The 19,356-nt window shown below is 43.6% G+C and overlaps 2 protein-coding genes across 5 annotated transcripts in view; one reads left to right on the forward strand and one right to left on the reverse strand.

The window, feature by feature from the left end:
• tsc2 (TSC complex subunit 2) overlaps positions 1–10,111 on the forward strand; it is a 27,700-nt gene extending 17,589 nt beyond the window's left edge. For 3 of the 4 annotated variants that reach the window (XM_035171374.2, XM_035171404.2, XM_035171383.2), the window contains 16 exons: positions 1,741–1,902; positions 2,025–2,183; positions 2,278–2,390; positions 3,146–3,388; positions 3,544–3,792; positions 4,467–4,556; positions 6,530–6,687; positions 7,032–7,639; positions 8,142–8,220; positions 8,554–8,640; positions 8,732–8,918; positions 9,025–9,164; positions 9,257–9,335; positions 9,422–9,513; positions 9,597–9,695; positions 9,795–10,111. In XM_035171374.2, the coding sequence (XP_035027265.1) occupies positions 1,741–1,902; positions 2,025–2,183; positions 2,278–2,390; positions 3,146–3,388; positions 3,544–3,792; positions 4,467–4,556; positions 6,530–6,687; positions 7,032–7,639; positions 8,142–8,220; positions 8,554–8,640; positions 8,732–8,918; positions 9,025–9,164; positions 9,257–9,335; positions 9,422–9,513; positions 9,597–9,695; positions 9,795–9,962 (2,713 nt within the window). In that variant the 3' untranslated portion in view covers positions 9,963–10,111. The remainder of the gene's footprint in view (positions 1–1,740; positions 1,903–2,024; positions 2,184–2,277; positions 2,391–3,145; positions 3,389–3,543; positions 3,793–4,466; positions 4,557–6,529; positions 6,688–7,031; positions 7,640–8,141; positions 8,221–8,553; positions 8,641–8,731; positions 8,919–9,024; positions 9,165–9,256; positions 9,336–9,421; positions 9,514–9,596; positions 9,696–9,794) is intronic. The other variant, XM_035171394.2, reaches the window with a different exon arrangement.
• A 710-nt stretch (positions 10,112–10,821) lies between these two features.
• pkd1a (polycystic kidney disease 1a) overlaps positions 10,822–19,356 on the reverse strand; it is a 66,444-nt gene continuing 57,909 nt past the window's right edge. Inside the window, exons 52-56 of the mRNA XM_035171362.2 lie at positions 18,517–18,688; positions 17,490–17,780; positions 16,005–16,139; positions 14,594–14,920; positions 10,822–14,402 (exon numbers count right to left, since the gene is read on the reverse strand). Of these exons, the coding sequence (XP_035027253.2) occupies positions 13,350–14,402; positions 14,594–14,920; positions 16,005–16,139; positions 17,490–17,780; positions 18,517–18,688 (1,978 nt within the window). The 3' untranslated portion in view covers positions 10,822–13,349. The remainder of the gene's footprint in view (positions 14,403–14,593; positions 14,921–16,004; positions 16,140–17,489; positions 17,781–18,516; positions 18,689–19,356) is intronic.

Genomic DNA, 19,356 nt, shown 5'->3' on the forward strand with positions numbered 1-19,356 from the left:
CACTGCAGTTGGCTGATGTTGCTCCAGCGCCTCACTCTTAAATTTGTCGTACCGCTCCTGCCCAACAGATGGCAGTAAAAGCCAAGCTGTGTAATTTTTGACACACGTAACTCTTTAATAAATTTAATATCAGAGTGAAACCTGGAACTTCATGAGCTTAAACAGCTGCAGTGTGGATCTGTTTGACCTGCTTAAACTGCTAAATGGCTGCAAATCTGCTTCTTTTTCCTCAAATGGTTGGTTTTTATGTCTCTTGAGCGGCAACCCCTGATTGACAAGATAGTTTGAGGCCTGTCTCCTGATGGACACTGGTTTCACCTTGGACAACATGACCTTGTTTTAAGCTTTTAGGTGTCAATGTGGCCTACTTTAATAAACAAATTTTTGATGTGAAATCAATCACCTATAGGTTTTTAAATGATTGACTAGTGTATCTGCACTAAAAAGAACAAAGAATTGAGTTTCTATGCTTAATTTATATTGTGTAAAATCATTAAAATGAAGTATAATGGATAACAATGTAGTAAAGACTTTTGAAAGCATTGACACAACGCAGTGGTGAGTGGGTCATGTTGTCTGGAATATGTGTCCATTAGATATTGAAGTGAAAAATGAATTATTGGCAGTGTAAGAAAGGTAAGTATAACAATGTGTCGACTAGTTGTCTGTCCATGTGCTGGGACTTGGTATGAGTGAGAGATTTCCTCTTGTTCCCTCTGACAGAACTGTTAAAAATGTCTCCTGACAACATGTTCATTTGCTTTTGTGAACACACCTGAATTGTAATCTTGACAAGTCATCTGAAGCTGAGATGTATTTCTGTCAAGATAACCTTCCCCCTTCATAGAGTCACATGAAGCTAAAACAGTTCCCCACAAAAGAGCCACCAAAGACAGATGCTCCTCATGTATCATCGTCTTTGACTTATTCTTCCCATATTTGTTTTCTTCTGTTTGTTTAAATATTTGTTGCTGTTCAGGATGATGCATGAAAACAGCTTCTGCCTTCAATACCTCCCCACTGTGATAAATGGACACATCTCAGTCGGGCTTAGTCGTCCTCGATGTTGTTGCAAATAGCTTATGTTGAGTGTGTTTACTTCTCAGCAGCGAGCCAGCGCGGCTTCCACTTCAAGTCTAATATCGCTCAAGCCCTGACTGTGACTGAACATCTGTAAATGAGCTTGCACAGTGATTTGCACGCAGCTATGATTGTTGGGACTAGAAAGGTGTAACTTGCTCTACAGTGAATACTGATGGAGAGACGTTAGCTGTAGCTCAAGGTTGAACACATGAGCTCCAGCAGCTCCCACCTTCTGGTGCAGTTTAGTGACCATGAGAACATTTGACACCGTCGATCCCTTCCGCTTGCTTCAGAGAGCTTACTGACATTTAGGGCGATAAACATTGTGGTATCACTGCTCATGTAGCCACTTATACCAAGTCCCTTGTGTGTCTTTGTTTTACTGCTTGATAAAATGTACTTATGGTGCAAACAAAAATGTGTGAATGCATGCGTGTGTATAGAGTTTTGATTTGCATGTGATCTAAACAGAAATGTGCATTTGGGTGATTTTTTTTTCTTTATCGTGTTCTGCATCTCTCTCATTTCACCTGAATACCAGAGCTTGCATGTCTCTGTGTGCACTGATTACATGTTAGATATCGACAGACTGCGTGCTCTCCTCTCGCTGCTCTGCCTCTCGCTGTTGTTAAGCCCTCTGTCTGTTTTCTGCCATAGGATGCACACCTCGACCACCACGTGCAGCCTGGGCTCCGCTGATGAAAATGCGGTGACTCAGGCAGACGAGGGGCTGAAGACCGTCCACCTGGAGCTCACGGAGACCTGCCTGGACATGATGGCACGATATGTGTTTTCCAACTTCTCCGCATTGCCCAAGAGGTTGGCAAGAGTTTCTTTCCATATGTCTGTGTTTTGTGCGGTTGGTACTTTTTTGAAATGTTGGAAGAACTGGTGGAAGAAGAGAGAGGATATGGCGCTGATAAATCTGGCTTTCCTCTTAGGTCACCCATAGCAGAGTTCTTGTTGGCAGGGGGTCGCAGTATGACCTGGCTTGTGGGCAACAAGCTGGTGACCATAACAACCAGCGGAGGGGTCCGAACACAAGCACTGCTAGGCCTGGACATGGCTGAACGTCTGGGAGGAGGAGGGGAAATGACCAGGTCAAGCATGTTTGCACGCACTTGCACACACACAATGAAAAAATTTCCCTGATTTGTTTTTGTTTTGTTAACTCATTGTTTCCTTCTCCTGCAGGTCAGATCCATCTCTACACACCCGAATAACCAAAGAGGCTCCGGCCAAACTGGAGTCACAGTCAAGCCAGCAGCACAACAGAGCCACACGCATACGGGTCCGCTCCATCTCAGGTAAAAAATAAATATCCACCCTGGCAGGAAACGCCTCTCAGGACTTAATACTGTGTACCATACACTAACTCATTATTTACAAATACAGCTTTAGTTTTTGGTATAGAAGAGAACTGTCCAATCATGGTGACACATACTAAAATACCTCTTTTGTATGATAATTGTGCATTATTAAGCGTTTGGTTGGTGCTGTTTTCCCAAAAATACATTCGGTAAAATAGCTGAATTGTCCTTCCTGCTGTCTTGAATTTAGAAATAACCAGGTGGCTTTTATCCTCTCTTTCAGTCCCAGTGCATCCCTGTCTGCTCCGTATATGTGTTATGTAAATGTAAATCAGTGGCATTATTTTTCATTCTATCGGGTTATTTGTTGAAACGAAAATGGGATGCAAAATCATATGTTGCGGTGACATTCAACACATTTGTTTGAACTGTGTCTGCATTTGAATTTGCATGTGAATGTGATTTTTCTGAGTCGCGTGTGTGGTTTTCATTGGCAATGGTGGTGAAGACAACTCCCACGATTCCAAGCTGCTTCACAACATCATCAAACTAGGTCCTTTGTCATTGTTTTGATTGAGGGACCCCTAGTGGCTGAAGTTACATATTCAATAATGTCTTTCTTTTTGACTTTGTCTGTCAAAATATGTGAAATATAATGTCTGCTTCTTGCAATTCTTTGTTATTATGCTGCGTTTAATGTTTTATTACAGGTGACCTTTGTGATGTTTAAATCAGATTACTTTATATTCCAGGTGGCCACGCTCTACGCGCCGGTCCTGCTCAGAGCCTCAGTCCTCTCGTGTCCCCTTCTGAGGGCGAGTTAGCCGCTCCTCTCTCTCCCTCGACCGGTCCCACCCTTGATGGCCTGGGTCCTCCCTCCTCCATCTCTGTGGCCCCATCGACCCCCCCGCCTCTCAAAGACAACCCCAGTCTGGCTGATTTTGTCCCCATACTAACACAGGGCTGGGCAGAGATTTTCATCCGGAGACCATCAGGTACATAAGACACACAGCAAAACATCTGTGATGCCATAGCATGGCTTTAACTATAACATCAGTACATTGGTTAGTGTGATGAAACGGTCAGAATCCCTGTTGTGGTCCATTTACAGCAGTTTAGTGTCTGTTTGTGTTTCTCTCTGTCGTCACAGGTAACACAAGTTGGCTCATGTGTCTGGAGAACCCACCCAGCCCCTTCTCCTCTGAGCTCGGCAACATGCCACTGCAGGAGCTCTCTACTGTCCTGATGGCGATGGAGGGAGTGAAGGAGCCTCCTGCCCAGACAACCAGCGCTCCCGCTAGCACCGCTGCTCCCGCGCCGGCGCCCGTCTCAGAGCCCCTGACCCAAACACACAGCGGCGTCGCAGGGAAGGCAAACCTGATCCAGCGCTCCAACACTGGTGAGTGACAGTCTGAGGAGAAGCTTGAATGATCAGAAAGTTTGAGATTAGTTTTTATTTTGTTGGTGTGTGTAAGTAGTTGTTCAGGTGAGTAATAATGTGCTTCGAAAAAAATGTAGGATCATAAAATTGTCATTGTTATATCTGTGTAATAAAGACAACGGCACATCCTGACTAGTTAGCTACAGAACATAAAATCATAATAAACGAATAAATCGAATGTTACGCATGAATACACCCGTGGAGTCTGCCTGACTGCCTGACCTTGGTCCTCTCAAATGAACTGAGCTAAGTGCCTGATTGTGTGTAAGTAATTTATTTGAACCAGAAGGTGATCAATAAATCAGTCTGGATTTAATCACTGCTCTTACAGGTTCTTGTTTTATAAGTTAAATGTCTTGTTTTGCCAAAGCCTCATTTTCCAGAGCATTTGTTTATTTTCCTTCTGCGGATCCACCTGCTTCATTTTTCAGCTGGGCCCATATTTTTTCTTCATTCTTTCTTTTTTTTACACATTTTTTTCCTCATTGCCTTTGAAATTTCCCTCCTCATTCTGATTGGTTTGCTGTCATGTTTTTTTTTTCATTTTCACCACCATGCTGGTTTGTGACTGGCTGCGGTCTGTAATGTGGCGTCATGTGCCACCAACCTATCCTGTGGTGTCCCGCCTGCAGTTGGTGGCTTTCTGTGGTCTGTGGGTCTGGGCTCTGCCCCCTCAGGCCCTCCAGCCCCGGGCAGGTTGCACAGGAGCATTTCCTGGGCAGGTACTGTCCACCTCGTGTGTGAGCCCACATCTACCCCTACCCCCTCCAGAAAACCCCTGGTGTAGTGTATTTCTTCTCACTTGTACAGTACTGTATTTACCACATGGTTTTATAATGTCCATATTATATGGAAGTTCCAATTTATTGATCGCATTGCTATCTAAAGTGTGCGATTGAAAGACCAAAATGTTGTTTTCAAAATGAAATACTCTAAAAGAACAGTTATACATTTTGGAAAACTTGTGCTTATTTGCTTTCTGGTGAGAGTGAGATGGATTGAAAAAACTCTTACCTGTCTGTCCACTATAAAGCTACAGCCAGGAGACAGTTAGCTTAGCTTAGCATTAAGACTTGAAACTATAGACTACGTCTCTGCTTCTTCCCACTATCCAGAAATGAAGTTAAAATATCTTGTGTATGAACGCCACCAGCTTGCAAATTTTAGGCCAAAGTCTGTGCGATCGGGGGATGAAGCTGTTGTAGCGATGTCCTGTCAATAAAAGTGCTCGGCCAATCGTGAGTCAGTCTCAGCTGTCAATCATGGCGTTTCACCTAGTTTTTATAGCATCACAGAAACCATCTTTGAGATAAATTCAATGTGTAAATTGACTTTTTTTTGTCCCATCCACTAACATAGAGGAGGTGGGTTCATGATCTATACTTTCGGCCATCTTTATTTACAGTCTATTTCTGAAACATGGAGAAACTTTTAAACTGTCTCTCTTCAAAGGTAACAAAGTTTGTCTAACAGCAACTCTTAAACTCAAAATAATAAATTATATCTGCTTTTTTTTATCTATCCAAAGTGGCTATTTCTTGGCTATATGCTCCACAATGCTCGACTGTCTCCTTGCTCCAGCTTCCTATTTGCCACACAGACAGAGAGAGTGGTATTGTAATCAGTAGGAAAACAAATAAGGGTGTTCTCCAAAATGTTAAACTGTTCTCTTAATTTGAAGTGAGACATTATGTATAAGAAATTATTTTATGAATTATGCTGAAAAACTGTGCAAGTGAAGAACTTTTCTGCTTCACCCATCAGTCTTCTATTAACACGGGAGGGAAACACGCCTGCACTCGGATCAATTAGTCCAATGACACCTAAAGATGGGTCATGATTAATTTTTTGTCTGCCTCCATGATTTATTTGTCCGTCCCAATCATCCTCTCTAACTCTTGTGTTTTTGAAATATACTCGGGTCGACCGTTTAACCTTTGACCTTGTCAACAGGAAAGCCCAGACCTCATCTAACTCTGCTGCTCTTCCTTGTCTTACTGGCAGAACAGTAGGACATTGGAGACGATGTCAGAGCTGCAGCTTTAAAGGCCAACGCTCCAGCATCAGACACGCCTGACGTTGTTGGCTCCTTCTTCTTTGTTGAGTGTGTAGAGAGCATTGGGAGATAGCAGGAGTGGAGGGCCTGGTCTGGGCTGCTGTTGCTGTAGTTGCAGCTTGTTTGGGCTGCGATTTCCCTTTAGGATTAAAAACGTGCTCTATCTCTCTGTAACCAACAAGCCGACCAAACAGATGCATGCGCCTTGACGGAAATCAAGTAGAAGAAGCAGTGATGGATGGATGCTGCTTACTCCATTGATCTTCTCTGTGTCTCTGATTGCAGTGTTTGTTGGTTGGATTCACTCTTGGTCATGATCTAATCTGTGTGTGTGTGTGTGTGTGTGTTTGCCTGGCTGCCTTTAGAGTTTGTTTAATCATGTGGATGCATCAGATTCTATTTCATGTGACAATGACTAATTTGACTTTTTATCTACTCAAGTTTAGATTTTAGAGAGAATGTGTGATTAGATTATGTAAAAATCACTTCTGACAGCTGTGGTGAAGTCTTTCCACCTGTGTATATGTTTGTGTTTTTCTGATTGTGTAACAAATAGTGGGCAACACATGTGATGTGTGTGTCACTTCAGTTTTCATGTGTGTATATAACCCACATGGCTGTTGCTGTGTACTCCTGTAGAATCTGTGGTGGTGCTGGAGGAAGGCTCAGGGGTCGCTGCAGCACACAGCCCGTCTGATTGGCTGGAGAGTGAGGAGTTTGAGCCAATGTCCTCTGATCCCATCTTCATGTCTGCTGACAAGTTCACCAAGACCCCGCCTCCTGGAACACTCAGCAGGGTAGGTTGTTGGCGCACACAGAGCAACACATTCAACATACCCTGACAGGAAATAAAGAAAACACCACATGTGCAGGTGAATAATTACATATTCAATATGGTTTGTTTTAAAGTTTATCACAGCTTCTCGACCATTGAAGATGTTTTATCATCAGCTGATGGAGTCAAAAGTCACCTGCTTTTCTTTTGAAGCAAGTTTTCTCACCTTTGCTGCTGAACAAAATCACCACTGCCACACATTAGCAAATTTTTGTAAGAATCTTATCTGCTTAAACCTGCTCAGCGTCATGGTGTCATAATTTAAAGAGCTTGAAATCAACGCCACTTTTTACCTTTCTCCTCCAGTCCTCCTCCACCTCCAGTCAAGATGATGAGAAGTCGACTCTGGAGGAAGTAAGTGAGGGAGCGATTCCCATCGATCAGCCCACCATGGGACCTTCTACACCAGGCAGCCAGGGGCCCGAGCTTCCCTTCCAGAGTCATTCTCCATCCCAGGGTCACGGACTTAACAAGTCCAGCTCCTCTCCGGAGCTCCAGACGTTACCTGAAGCCTTCACCAAGGCTGCTCTGGAGTCCGAGACGGTGCTGGTAGACACATTGCTACCCAGAGCGCCCTCAGATGGCAAGCCTCAGCAGCAGCAACCTCACTTTGAGAAAGATAAGGTGGAGGTAAGTGCGGGAGGGGACGTTAATGGGCTGGGAGGCCAGAGTCATGGCGCCGAAGGCCCTGCTGTAGCATCATCTCAGATTGGAGGGGCAAGGATGAGGCTGGAGTTTCCAACGGCGGTGGCACAACCTGGACCCATCTCCCCCGGCGGAGGCCACCGGCCCCGGGGTCACACCATCTCAGTATCGGCCCCCTCCTCCAGAAGGGAGAGGAGGACAGACAGAGACTTGTACCACAGTCGGCCAGGACCCAGCAACACTGAGAAGATTTCTGGACTGAGTCCCAGGTACTCCACCATTAATGCAGGACACTGCTGCAGCCTCCGTCCTCCGTCACTGCCAAATCACTGACGTAGTTAACTAATGTCTGCTCAGTTGGCAAGTTTCATAGAGGAGATCTGCCAGTGCAGAACATTTAATTACATTCCACAGCCAACATTTACATTGAAAAGATGTTTGAGATGATGAAAAATTTCTGGTTGAAATGTTACTGCAGCACATTATTCACTTCTTCCTAGAACATAATCAGTACATTGGTGGATATATTTAGATTTTCATTAAATGTCTTCATTTTTATAAATATTTATCAGTGAATGATTTTGTATGAATTACACAACTGGGTTTTAAATGTCAGACAAAAACGTGACAATGTGACTTATTACTTTTAAAAGAGTGTGTGTGTGTGTGTGTGTGTGTGTGTATATGCTTAACACTGACTTATTACTTTTTAAAGAATGTGTGCGTGTGTATATGCTTAACACTTTTTCTCTCTGTCTTTCTCTCCTCTAGCTTTGTCTTCCTCCAGCTGTACCACTCTCCTTTCTTTGGGAATGAGGCCAACAAGCCACTGCTGCTGCCTAAAACTCAGGTTGGTTGACCTCTGACCCGATCTCTGCTCTACAGTGTTGTCACCCCCGTCATGTTTTCATTGTCGCTTGTCTGTCTGGTAGTTTTGGCTTTATTTAGATATTTTTTGACATTTTAGGGAATCTTAATGAATAAAAATCTGGTATATGTAGAGTACAAATATCAACGAACGGGTGAAATTATAAGCACTTTGCAGAAAATTCCTGTGTATATTGTTGAAGTATCTAATCTCAATATATGCATTTGTCACATGGGGATGAAGTGGCCATCAGCTTTGGCAGTGATGTGCTCTCCGAGTACACTTGTAGTTTACGACGTCTTCTCTCTCTGGCAGGTGATCGACCGAGCTGTGAAGGTTCTGGACCAGATGCCTCCTTATGACACCCATAAGATCGGAGTGGTGTTTGTAGGAGCTGGTCAGGTGAGAAGATATGGACCTTGATGGTTGTCTTAATTAATAATTACTGCCGTTCTTGCTAACTTCGCACCCTCATCACCTTCACACTCTTCAGGTTAACAACGAAGTCTCCATCCTATCAAACGAGTACGGTTCGAACCGCTACGCTGCCTTCCTAACAGGCCTGGGCAAACTAATCCATCTGAAGGACTGTGACCCCGACCAGATCTTCCTTGGAGGCCTCGACCAGTACGGAGACGACGGAGAGTTCACCTACTGCTGGCATGACGACATCATGCAGGGTCAGTGCACGGGTGACGGGGAAATAACGTCTAATTATTATGATGGTTATTTGTTTTCCACTGCCAGTCTGCTCTTTTTGGTTTGAATGAAATCGTGTCTCTGCAGCGATCTTCCACATTGCCACACTGATGCCAAACAGGGAGAGCGACAAGGGCTGCTGCAACAAAAAGCGTCACATTGGCAACGATTTTGTCATGGTTGTGTACAATGACTCTGGAGAGGACTACAAACTTGGCACAATTAAGGTACACGCACACACACTAGCAAAAAAACAAATCCAATAGAAATTGCATTCAATATTAATGTTTCCGCTCCAATGTCTCGTCTCCTTTTTTAGGGCCAGTTTAACTTTGTAGAGGTCATTATAAAACCACTGGATTTCGAATGTAACCTGGTCACCCTCCAGTGCCGCAAAGGTGAGACATCTGATTTTTCTCATCTTGTTCCTTGTTGGCTGTCAGTATTGTTTTACAATTTTTTGTTATCCTGTTCTGTATTTCAGACCTTGAGGGCTTAGTCGACACAACAGTGGCAAAAATCGTTTCAGACCGCAACCTTCCACTCTTAGTCAGACAGATGGCTCTGCATGCGAATGTAAGTCTTCCCCTTATCTCTGCCTCTCACACTCACACACACACACACACACACTCTGTTCACTCTTCTTTCTGTTTGTGCAGATGGCCTCTTTGGTGCACCAGTACAGAGCAAACCCTTCAGATGCTTATGCCTCGAAGTGGCTGGCGAGATTACGACACATTAAGAGGATTAGGACCAGGGTGAGAACAACACAAACAAATGTCACTGTCACGGGTTATTCAGATTCTCATTAGCTTTCTGAAATTGCATCCATCTTTTCTCTCTGCTCTGACTCTCAGGCACAAGAAGACATTCAGTCTCGCTCGACTCCCGGCATCTCGCTGACCCAAGGACACACTCAGCAGAACAAGTCGTTTCAGCAGAGCAATCAAGCACCAAACCCTGAAACCTCGGGGCAGAGAAAGAGACTTGTATCAACAGTGGACGATTTCACCGATTTTGTTTAATTACATATCTTATCCTGGCAGACGCAAACACACAAACGCCTGCGCACACACACGTCTGCATACACACATGCGAGCATGCACTCATGACCATAGACAGGGTGTGTTTGTGTGTTAACGTGTGGAATAAAAAGTGACCATGGACAAAATTGGAAGTGTTGCGTTGTGCCCTGTTTACAATAAAGCAGCCATCATCATTATTTTTTTAATAGTAAGAGTTAATCATGAAAACATCGTAAAAGGCAGCATCATAGTGAGTTCCAGTTTATCACCTCCAACAAGGAGGTTTCATCCAGGTTTGTTTTTCAGCAGGATGACTCAAAAACTAGTGAACAAATTTCCATGAGAGTCAATGGAAGGATAGGGCGTTTGACATGTTAATCGATTTTCCAGGAAATAATTAATGGATCTTGAAAGATCTAGCAAACTTAATTGTGGTTTCATAAAGGGACTGTCTTGGAAGAGGTATCTGCACTACGAGTGCTAGTTTATCTGTCCGGCTCACAACTTTACTGTCCTGGTTCACAGTCACTGGTCTCTGAGCGTCTTCACTTCCTCCTCTTTGGCTAAAATATGCAGCTAAACCCCCCCAATGCACCACCTGCTCATCAGAGTTTGCAACTGTTCTATTTACACACATATTTCCTCAGGAGACCATAAATGAAGCCAAAAGACTTCAAGTCATCAGGTTGTCAGAAACACCTGTCCACCAAAATGGATGATTCTGCTGCATGTCTTAACAAGCAACAAGCTCAAAGGGTCAAAGTTCATGATTCAATGTTCAGGTGTAAGTTACATTACATCTCCACTCAGGCCGTTAACCTTCAGCACAGAGCAGGACAATAATTAGTGACCAGAAACATTTCATTCTGCACAGTTCAGCTGTCAAACTCTTTATTTGACTTTGTCAAGTGCAAAAACATGAGAAGTGCTACAACTGCAAAACAAAGATATAAGATACAAAAGAGCATAGACAAATATTTTCAAAGACAAATTCTGTAACACAGTTTTAAAACGAAACGCATGGTACAACGACATAAAGGCAGCTGGAAGACACAAAGGTCGGCTTTGGCACGGTACTGTTACACACAGAGCAGGAGTCTGAAGGCATCGCCTGTGAACTGCTGGGCCTCCTGTGATTTGTACTTGACATTGTGAACAAATATCTATATTAAATACATTGATAGCTTTGGCTGAAGTGCTTCAGTTTGACTGGAGGAATGTAAAACCTTGGAATCTGCAACACCAGTGCTTGACATAATGAATACGCTGCTGCAGCACAAACAATACTGGTCATGAAAAGCAAAAATATATACACCACACAGCACCAATATATACAGAAATGTACACACACAAGGCGAAGAAGACTTTGGGCCCTTTTCATTCCCTTTTTTTTTTTGGAGATCCTGAAACGAACGAGTGAAATCAAACAACTTAGTTGCTCGGAAATTGGTGCGTTTAAAGTTCAACATTTTGCTTTATGCTCTGTGATGGTGGGTCTGCTTTAAAGAGGGAAAAAACCTCAATCTCTTCATATCCTCTAACAACCCGTGAAAACAGGGCCAGCGCATCGCTTCCTAGTTGGATTGAGAGAAGAAGGAAGCTGGCGTCTGGACGTCTCTGTCTGCAGTTTTTGGTTTTCCTGGTTGTCTGTCCAGGTTTTGGGGGAGAGGGCGGGTTCCCTGAGATCTGCCCACTGGACACAGGAAGTATGTACGTACGCTTTATCAAAACAAGATGACAAAAAACACAACAAAAGCACAAGACACAACTGCAAACTACTGATTTGATACCTTGAATGTCTCTATAATGACACATGAGTTAAATATGGTGTTGGATATCAGCTCCATCAGAGAATAAAGTGCTAAGTACAAAACGAACAAATGAATGACTCGGCGTTGGTAACAACTCAGGATACGTGAATGATGCAAAAGCTTTGGCAACGTTTATGCTAAAGATACAGTATGAGTGAAGCTTTCTCTATTGGTTTGGATACCCAGCTTATTCCTTTACACCACACCTCTACATCTGAACAAAAGTGCTTTGAAATTACAACCATATTGAACACAACACGATAAAAACATTGAGAGAAGATATTGGGAGTCATTTAGCTTTATGATGTGTAAATATTCAGTACTGTGTATAAGTGACTGAAAAAGCATGTTTTTCTTCAACACTAATCTAACACTAAACTTTACTAAGCACCATGTTTTCCTTCTTTATTCCCTTTCGTCAACGCTCCTGCTCATCTGCGCTACCACCACTTGCTACTCCTTCTTTTCGCTGCTTATTTCTTCCCTTCATTTTTCATCTCTCTCATATAGACCAAATATGGAGAAGATGGTGATATCTGCACCCTGAAGAACTGGCTGCTGGGATCCCAACAGAGGTGTGTGTGTGTGTGTGTGTGTGTGTGTGTGTGTGTGTGTGTGTGTGTGTGTGTGTGTGTGTGTGTGTGTGTGTGTGTGTGTGTGTGTGTGTGTGTGTGTGTGTGTGTGTGTGTGTGTGTGTGTGTGTGTGTGTGTGTGTGTGTGTGTGGTGCCAGTGTTACTGATGTTGAGGGGACCTTCATCAGTCACATTATGGGGACAAAAAGCAAGTCCCTATAACGTGTATTGTTAAATCATTCAATTTAACTATGGAGACATGTTTAAGACACAACTGGGTTTGTGTGCGTGCCTGTGTGTTTGTTTGTTTTCTCGTTCAGGCTGAATTGTACGACACATTACCATTAGCACATCGGCGCCTACAGTGTTAATTTTCTATGCATGTGTGAACCTGCATGTGCGTATATCTGTGTGTGCCTGCATGCAAATACATATGGGCTGAAAACCATAATAACGTGACTGTTGTCAGACAGGCCACAAGTACCCATGGTAACCGAAATATCAAATATAAAAAATACGGAGACAGACAACATAACTGAGAAATCAACACATTATTTTTGTCAGAGATATACAAAAAGACTGACGGCACTGTCTGCTTTCAGTTGCTTCAGTTCTCTGCTGAACACGCTCGTGTGCTCCTGTCGATGACCCCACGTAACCTCCAGGGTCACACGGGGTCAGGGGTTAGTGTCGGTGTGGGGGATTATGGGATAGCGGGTATACCTTGGTTTCAACGTTGGGTGTTTAAACCAGCTCACTAAGCATCTGGTGACCTGCACCTTGATTCTGGAGTTTGGATTGGATCTCTGTAAAGTCTTCCTGTCATTTCCCCAAACTGCTCTTCTCTGTGATTCTTGTTTTCTTTCTTTCCTCTGGGTTTAGAGAGGGGGTCCCCAGGGACAGAACCAGCTGCCCCCGTCCTCCTCTCGTCCTTAACCCAACATTTACGCCCACATTCTTTCCCTCCACCGTTCACTTCTGTTCCTCTCTCCATCCAGAGTCCTCAGGATTTGGGCTGTCCAGAGCCATGTCTGTCGACGTTGGGGTGCACCTTATTTTTGAGGGGTGGGGGCTTGCGTTTCCGCTTGCGTGTGGGAATGGTGGTTGTGTGGGCGGGGTGGTTGAACAGGCTGGAAGCGGGGAGGGTCTCCCTTTCTCTGGGAGGGTCCCAGTCCCGGGTGATAGGTGTAGGAGCAGGAGTGGGAGGCAGAGAAGGTGCAGGGGTACATGGAGGTGCAGTGGGGGTTTTGGGCAGTGGGACTTGGGTAGGGGGAGTGTTTGCTGATGAGACGGGGAGAGAGGAGTCACATTTATCTGTGACTGGTGTGGGCAGGGGTGCACTGACTGAAGGTTTGGCTGAGGAGGACTGAGGAGCAGGGGTATGTGTTGGGGCCGAGGTTAGTCTGGGCTTCAAAAAAGCAACAGGTGTGGCTACAGGAGTCTTTTTGGGGTTGGCATCAGTGTTTCCACAATCCTTTGAAAGTTCACTTTTATCTGTCTTTTTCCCCCTCTTGCTCCCTTTGTGTTTTTCTTTGCCGCTCTTTCGTTCTCTCCATCCAGCAGAGTCCTTGTCATCCCCCTTCCCCCTCTGTCCTGCCTCACTCCTTCCTCTCTGACCACTGCTTCCTCTTCCTCTACGTCTCCTTTTCCTCTGGGCTCGCTCCAATCTACACTCGATGTGGTACAGATCCTCTGTTGCCATGGTGACACGATCAAGCTGTTGCAGTAGGGCATCCAGGGTAGGGAGCAGCCTCCTCAGAGAGGCTTCCGTCTCGGCCCTCTCCCTCCAGCTGGTTCCCCCCACCACCACTCCGGGGCCCAGCCCCAACCCCAGGCCCAACCCGAGCCCCAAGCCGATCCCTGGTGCTTCTGTCAGACTGCAGGGGCTGGAGGAGGCCGGGCGCCACGAGGCCTCTGAGCAGGCATCGACGCTGTCAGGTGTGGGTGGAGAGTCGGGACCGTCCAGTGGCGGCAAGCACAGGGACTTACAGTCGCTGGTGGAGGATGAGCGGGATGGTGGCAGCTCCATGCCTTCAAAACGCACCTTGTGACGAAACTAAGAAGAAGATAAAAGACAAGATGGAGGCTCAGGGGAAAAGTAGGGAAATTGATGCATATTGTCTAAGTAGACCTAAGTCACCAATAATTAACAGTTATCATTTCATATTTTGTCCTAAAAGAATCACTAATCTCAAACTATTGTATTTCTTCCCTGAATCACAGTTGTAGATGAAACAGGAAGTGTACCTCCTTGGCCCGGCTGAGTCCCATCCACATTTTGAGTCGTCTGAGGAACAGCTCGACCATCTCGTAGTCTTGGAGATCCACGGCTGGACGGTACAGCTCGGCTCGTGCGCGGCGGTAGTTCCTCAGTAGCACAGAAGTGATCAACCAAAGCAACACCAGCCGAATTACAGCGAAGCTCGCGTGGAACACCAGCGAGGTGACAGAGCTGGAGGGTCCGGTGAACGTCCAACCGGGACGCCACGATAACAGGCCTCGCCCACCAGCGCCCAGCAGAGACAGACAGCTGGAGCTCACACTGCCGTAACCGTCCAGAACAGAGTGGAAGAGCTGCGGTGAAGGAGACAGAGCAAAGATATAGACCGGAGATTTTCTGGATCCGGGATATAATAATAATACCTGGATTTACTTTAAACAGTAAGTTATACATGTTGCAATAATGAAGAGAGAAATGAAACTGACACATGTCACATATAATGTCACATATAAACATATGAATCTTATATTAAAATGGTAAATAGATACCAGAATTGAACGTAAAGCACCCTAATGTGTTAAAGCTGAATGTTCATCTCATGCTCACAAAGCTAACATGCTGGTGTTTGGTAAATATAAAATTCATAATGGCAGTCATATTAGTTTAGCATGTTAACGAGCTAACATTAGCACTGAACCGAGTACAGCTGAGGCTCATGGGAACATCATTAGTTCTGCAGGTATTTGGTCATATACCAAACCATTGGACAAGTAAAAACACTTTGACCTGATGGTGGCGCTCCACTTTAAAGCTACAGTGTCGTTTATTTCAGGCTCATGGTGAAATCCTTCAGCTGAATACTGGGAAGTTGTGTTTGGAAATGTCTCACTGATTGCAACATTCTTTTTTTTTAGATTATCCTGCTTCAAATAGTCCTGATGAGTCAAAACCAGGTGAAGGAGACTTCATAAGAAAAGAATGATGCTCAGTGGAAAGCACAAGGGGCTCAACAGTGACACAGAGTAATGTTATTTCGTAAAATATTATATTTTTCTTCTTTCCTCTATTCATGTTCATGTATCATATTCATCCATCCATTTTGACATTGCTGTCTCAAAAACAGGTTACATCTCCACGGTTCAATAAAGGTCAAATAAAAGAAAAAAACAAACAGCTATAATGTGTCATCATGTTATTTTGTACAAAGTAGAGTCAGTTCCTGTGATTATAACTTCTATGCTAGAAATGACCTTAAGAAACAGTACAGCTGTTTGGCTGTGAGGCTGTTATTGTACTTGGTCTAATAATAAATATGTGGTTATGCTTATGTAAAGGTTTATTGGAGAATTGGTTTCCTGTAAAGACATGTTTGGTGTGTGTGTTTGTGTAGGAGAGGCTCAGCGAGAGAGAAACAGCAGGAACAGACTGGAGACTGACCAGGTGTCCTGTGTGTGAGTAGGCCAGCATCAACAGCAGTAATGCCAGGGCGACTCCCAGCAGCTCCCAGACCGAGCGCCGCAGAGCTCGGCCAAACACGGCCCACTCTCGGAGAAACCGCAACTGGTGAGACGCCTGCAGGGTGACAGAGAGAGGGAGGGAGGAAATGAACAAAGTGATTTTGTCTTGATACTACATAATACTAAATAAAACACATATTACGACTTGGGCCTTACTTGCATAGTCGTGGCCCCCACTTGTAGCTTTTATGGTAACATTACAAGCTTTATATATCTTTCATTCAGCAAATACTGTTGTCAAAAGACTAAACTCCCACACACACAAGGAGCAATTTTTGGGTCAGTGCCTAGTTCACAGACACCAATCGAACAATTCATGGACTATTGACAGAACCACCTGAGCTATCACTATAGTAATCACCACTCACCACAGTATATCATATTAATTAATTGAATCAGTAATGTCTAAGAAAACAAACAAATTTGCTGAATAATATATCTGGAAACACACACAAATTGAGCACACCTCTAAAACTTGTAGTCTTTTAATAATACTATAATACTTATAATACTCCAACTATCTTATCCCAGTCAGCGGCTCTCATTCTCAAGCCCAACAGTTCTACTGAAGACAAAATTCTTTCAATAAATGTTTACTTTCCCCCAAGGAGGTTATGTTTTTGCCTGCTTTTGTTTGTTTTGTTAGTTAGCAGGATTACGCATGTGACTACTGGATGGATCACCACAAAACTTGGTGGAAGGATGCGGTATGGGTCAGGGAGGAAACCGTTCCATTTTGGTGTGGATCTGGATCAGGAGGCCGATCCAGGAGTCTTTGGCAAAGGCATTTTCCTGAATTTTTGTTGATTTCTCAGAGAACAATTCATGGATCTTGACGAAAAAAGGGCACTGATATTTCTGAGTGTGTGCAATTTGGTGTAGATCCAAATAAAACGGGAATGGAGACGGAGGCATATGCTTTACTGAGAGCTATTCTCATTTTTTTTTATAGATCTCAAAGGTTAAATAAGTTAATTTGAAGAAGTTCCGTTTTTTAGAAAATGTAAATGCAAATATTCGTTGGGGACTATTTTCAGCGGAGAATCAATACACACTTGATGCAGCAGTATTCTCAATAAAGTTCAATTCAACAATGTGGATTATTAACAAGTTTCTAACTGTTTTTGTATGAAGTTCTTGGGCCCAGAGGAACAAGTTGTATCAAGGTTCAGACAGATGATACTTACGCTGGATTTATTGACAATAAAAAAAAAAATCTAATTATCTACTATAAACTGTGATGATGTTCTTTTAAGTGATAACATGCCAAGTGCACTGTTATTATATTTATAACAGAACTGATAGCTAAGAAGCTGAGACTACTAAATTACACCACAGTTATAATAATCAAACATATTGCATGTTTTTCTACATTACATGTTAATAATCAGCCCCTCTCTCTTACCTTGAGCACCAGTATCAACAACAGCAACGCAGACATGACTGTGTACATCTGACTCTGCTTGGCCAGCGGGTAGAAATCTGTGAAGGCGTCCCGCGGGTGCTTCATGTACAATGTCCACTGCTTCTTGGCCATGGTGCAGCGGCTCAGGTGCAGCCCGCACACAGAAGCTGCCAGAGTCAGTTTACAGAGACCCAGGATTCTCCAGGCTGACAGCAGGTAGCTGTAGCCCTCTCTGAGGAAGCCCATGATCCCCCGCACCAGGAAGTACAACACCAGGGCAAGGAGAATGATCTAGAGAACAAGGAATCACAAAGTTTCACTGCAGATGTCTCGCTTCACGATGCCAAAGACAAGGAGGATTCAACAAGGATGCAGTGGAAGGTTTGGGGTCAATATTATTAGCAGTTTTACTGTAGTTATCTACTTCGAGATCCGCAAATGTCTGTCTGCATGCATGTATGTATGTGGAACATAGCGGTCGGCAACTGGGTCAAACCACGGCTCAAAATCGCAGCCAGATCATTTTTATAGTTTTATTGTTTTTATTTCACGATATCAGACTGAAACAGACATTCCTTGGTACTGATCCTGTCATGGCAACGGCATTCAACAGAAACACTTCCTCTTTAGCAGTTTGTCTACAAAGTAAAAGCACAATGTTCGTTTTGTTGCTGCAATTCTTTTGCATAAAGGTAAATTGCTTTTATTTTGAAAAGGTGTGAACGTGTGTCTGAAGATTGTGCCAATTCCTTAACAGAACTCTGAACTTGCTGTCATGCAATGTATGAAAAAATAACAGTTCAGTAAATCATTCATACTTAAATATAAACCACACATGTGAACAGTAATGAAGCAAATAGTTTCATTTTATGAAAAACTTTGACTATAAATTCTTTGCAGATAAACCAGGTAGGTTGAAGACAAAGTTTTCGAACTTCACTCTACATCATAGACTGCTCTAAATACAATGTCCATCATACAAACTATTAAAAGTTTATTTATTATAATAGGGGTTGCGAGTGGTTACCGTGAGAAGGAGCTGTAGGTCAAGGCCTGTGATTGGCCACAGCGTGATGACATGGAGGTCAAGGCTGGACTGGGCACGCTCAGAAACTGGGAACTCGAAAAGGAAGGAGAAGACGGCGAGGAGGTTTGTGTTGATGTTGTAGAGTGAGAACTCCACAAACACAGCACGAGTCCTGTGAACAAACAGATGAACACAAGACACATAAGACCAAGAGTCACTTCCTGTTGTGAAACAGACTTTAGGATTTTATTTGTTTTATCTAACCTGGGTGTTTCCATCACAGGAAGTTCTATTTGAGACTTTCACCATCCGTTCTTTATCTACTCTGAGTTGCTCCCAGCGGAATATCTGCGACCTCGTACCACATGTGGTTTAAACAGGATTAAAGGTTTGTTTTTGCCACAACTTATTCTCAGAACACTTGTTGAAAGTGAGCCCACATTCTTAGCACATCCTTTCCCTGATTGTTTTCTATGTTTTATTGTCATGTTTGATGTTTTATAAATTTTCATGTGCAACTTTTTAATGACTGCAGGCTGTAGGCAAATTTCACCGCGGGGACATTAAAGCCTCGAGCGTGCATGGTTCTGTTTTGTTCGAATCATTGTGTAATTGTGCACACATGCACATCGAGCCCCATTTCGACTCCCTCACCCCTGGCCCCTGGATTATGGAACAACCTGGACAATGAAGTCAGAGAGTTTATAAAATCTGGTTTTTAGTAGTTTCTTTGCTTTTTTGCAGATAATACACATTTATAATTCTAACCTCGAATTAGGATCTAGTCTTATACTGTAACTTTTACTTTTTTATAACCTTTTCTTGTAATTCCAGTCCATG

Source organism: Hippoglossus stenolepis, chromosome 2 (genome assembly GCF_022539355.2).
Source record: "Hippoglossus stenolepis isolate QCI-W04-F060 chromosome 2, HSTE1.2, whole genome shotgun sequence".
Classification (NCBI taxonomy): domain Eukaryota; kingdom Metazoa; phylum Chordata; class Actinopteri; order Pleuronectiformes; family Pleuronectidae; genus Hippoglossus; species Hippoglossus stenolepis.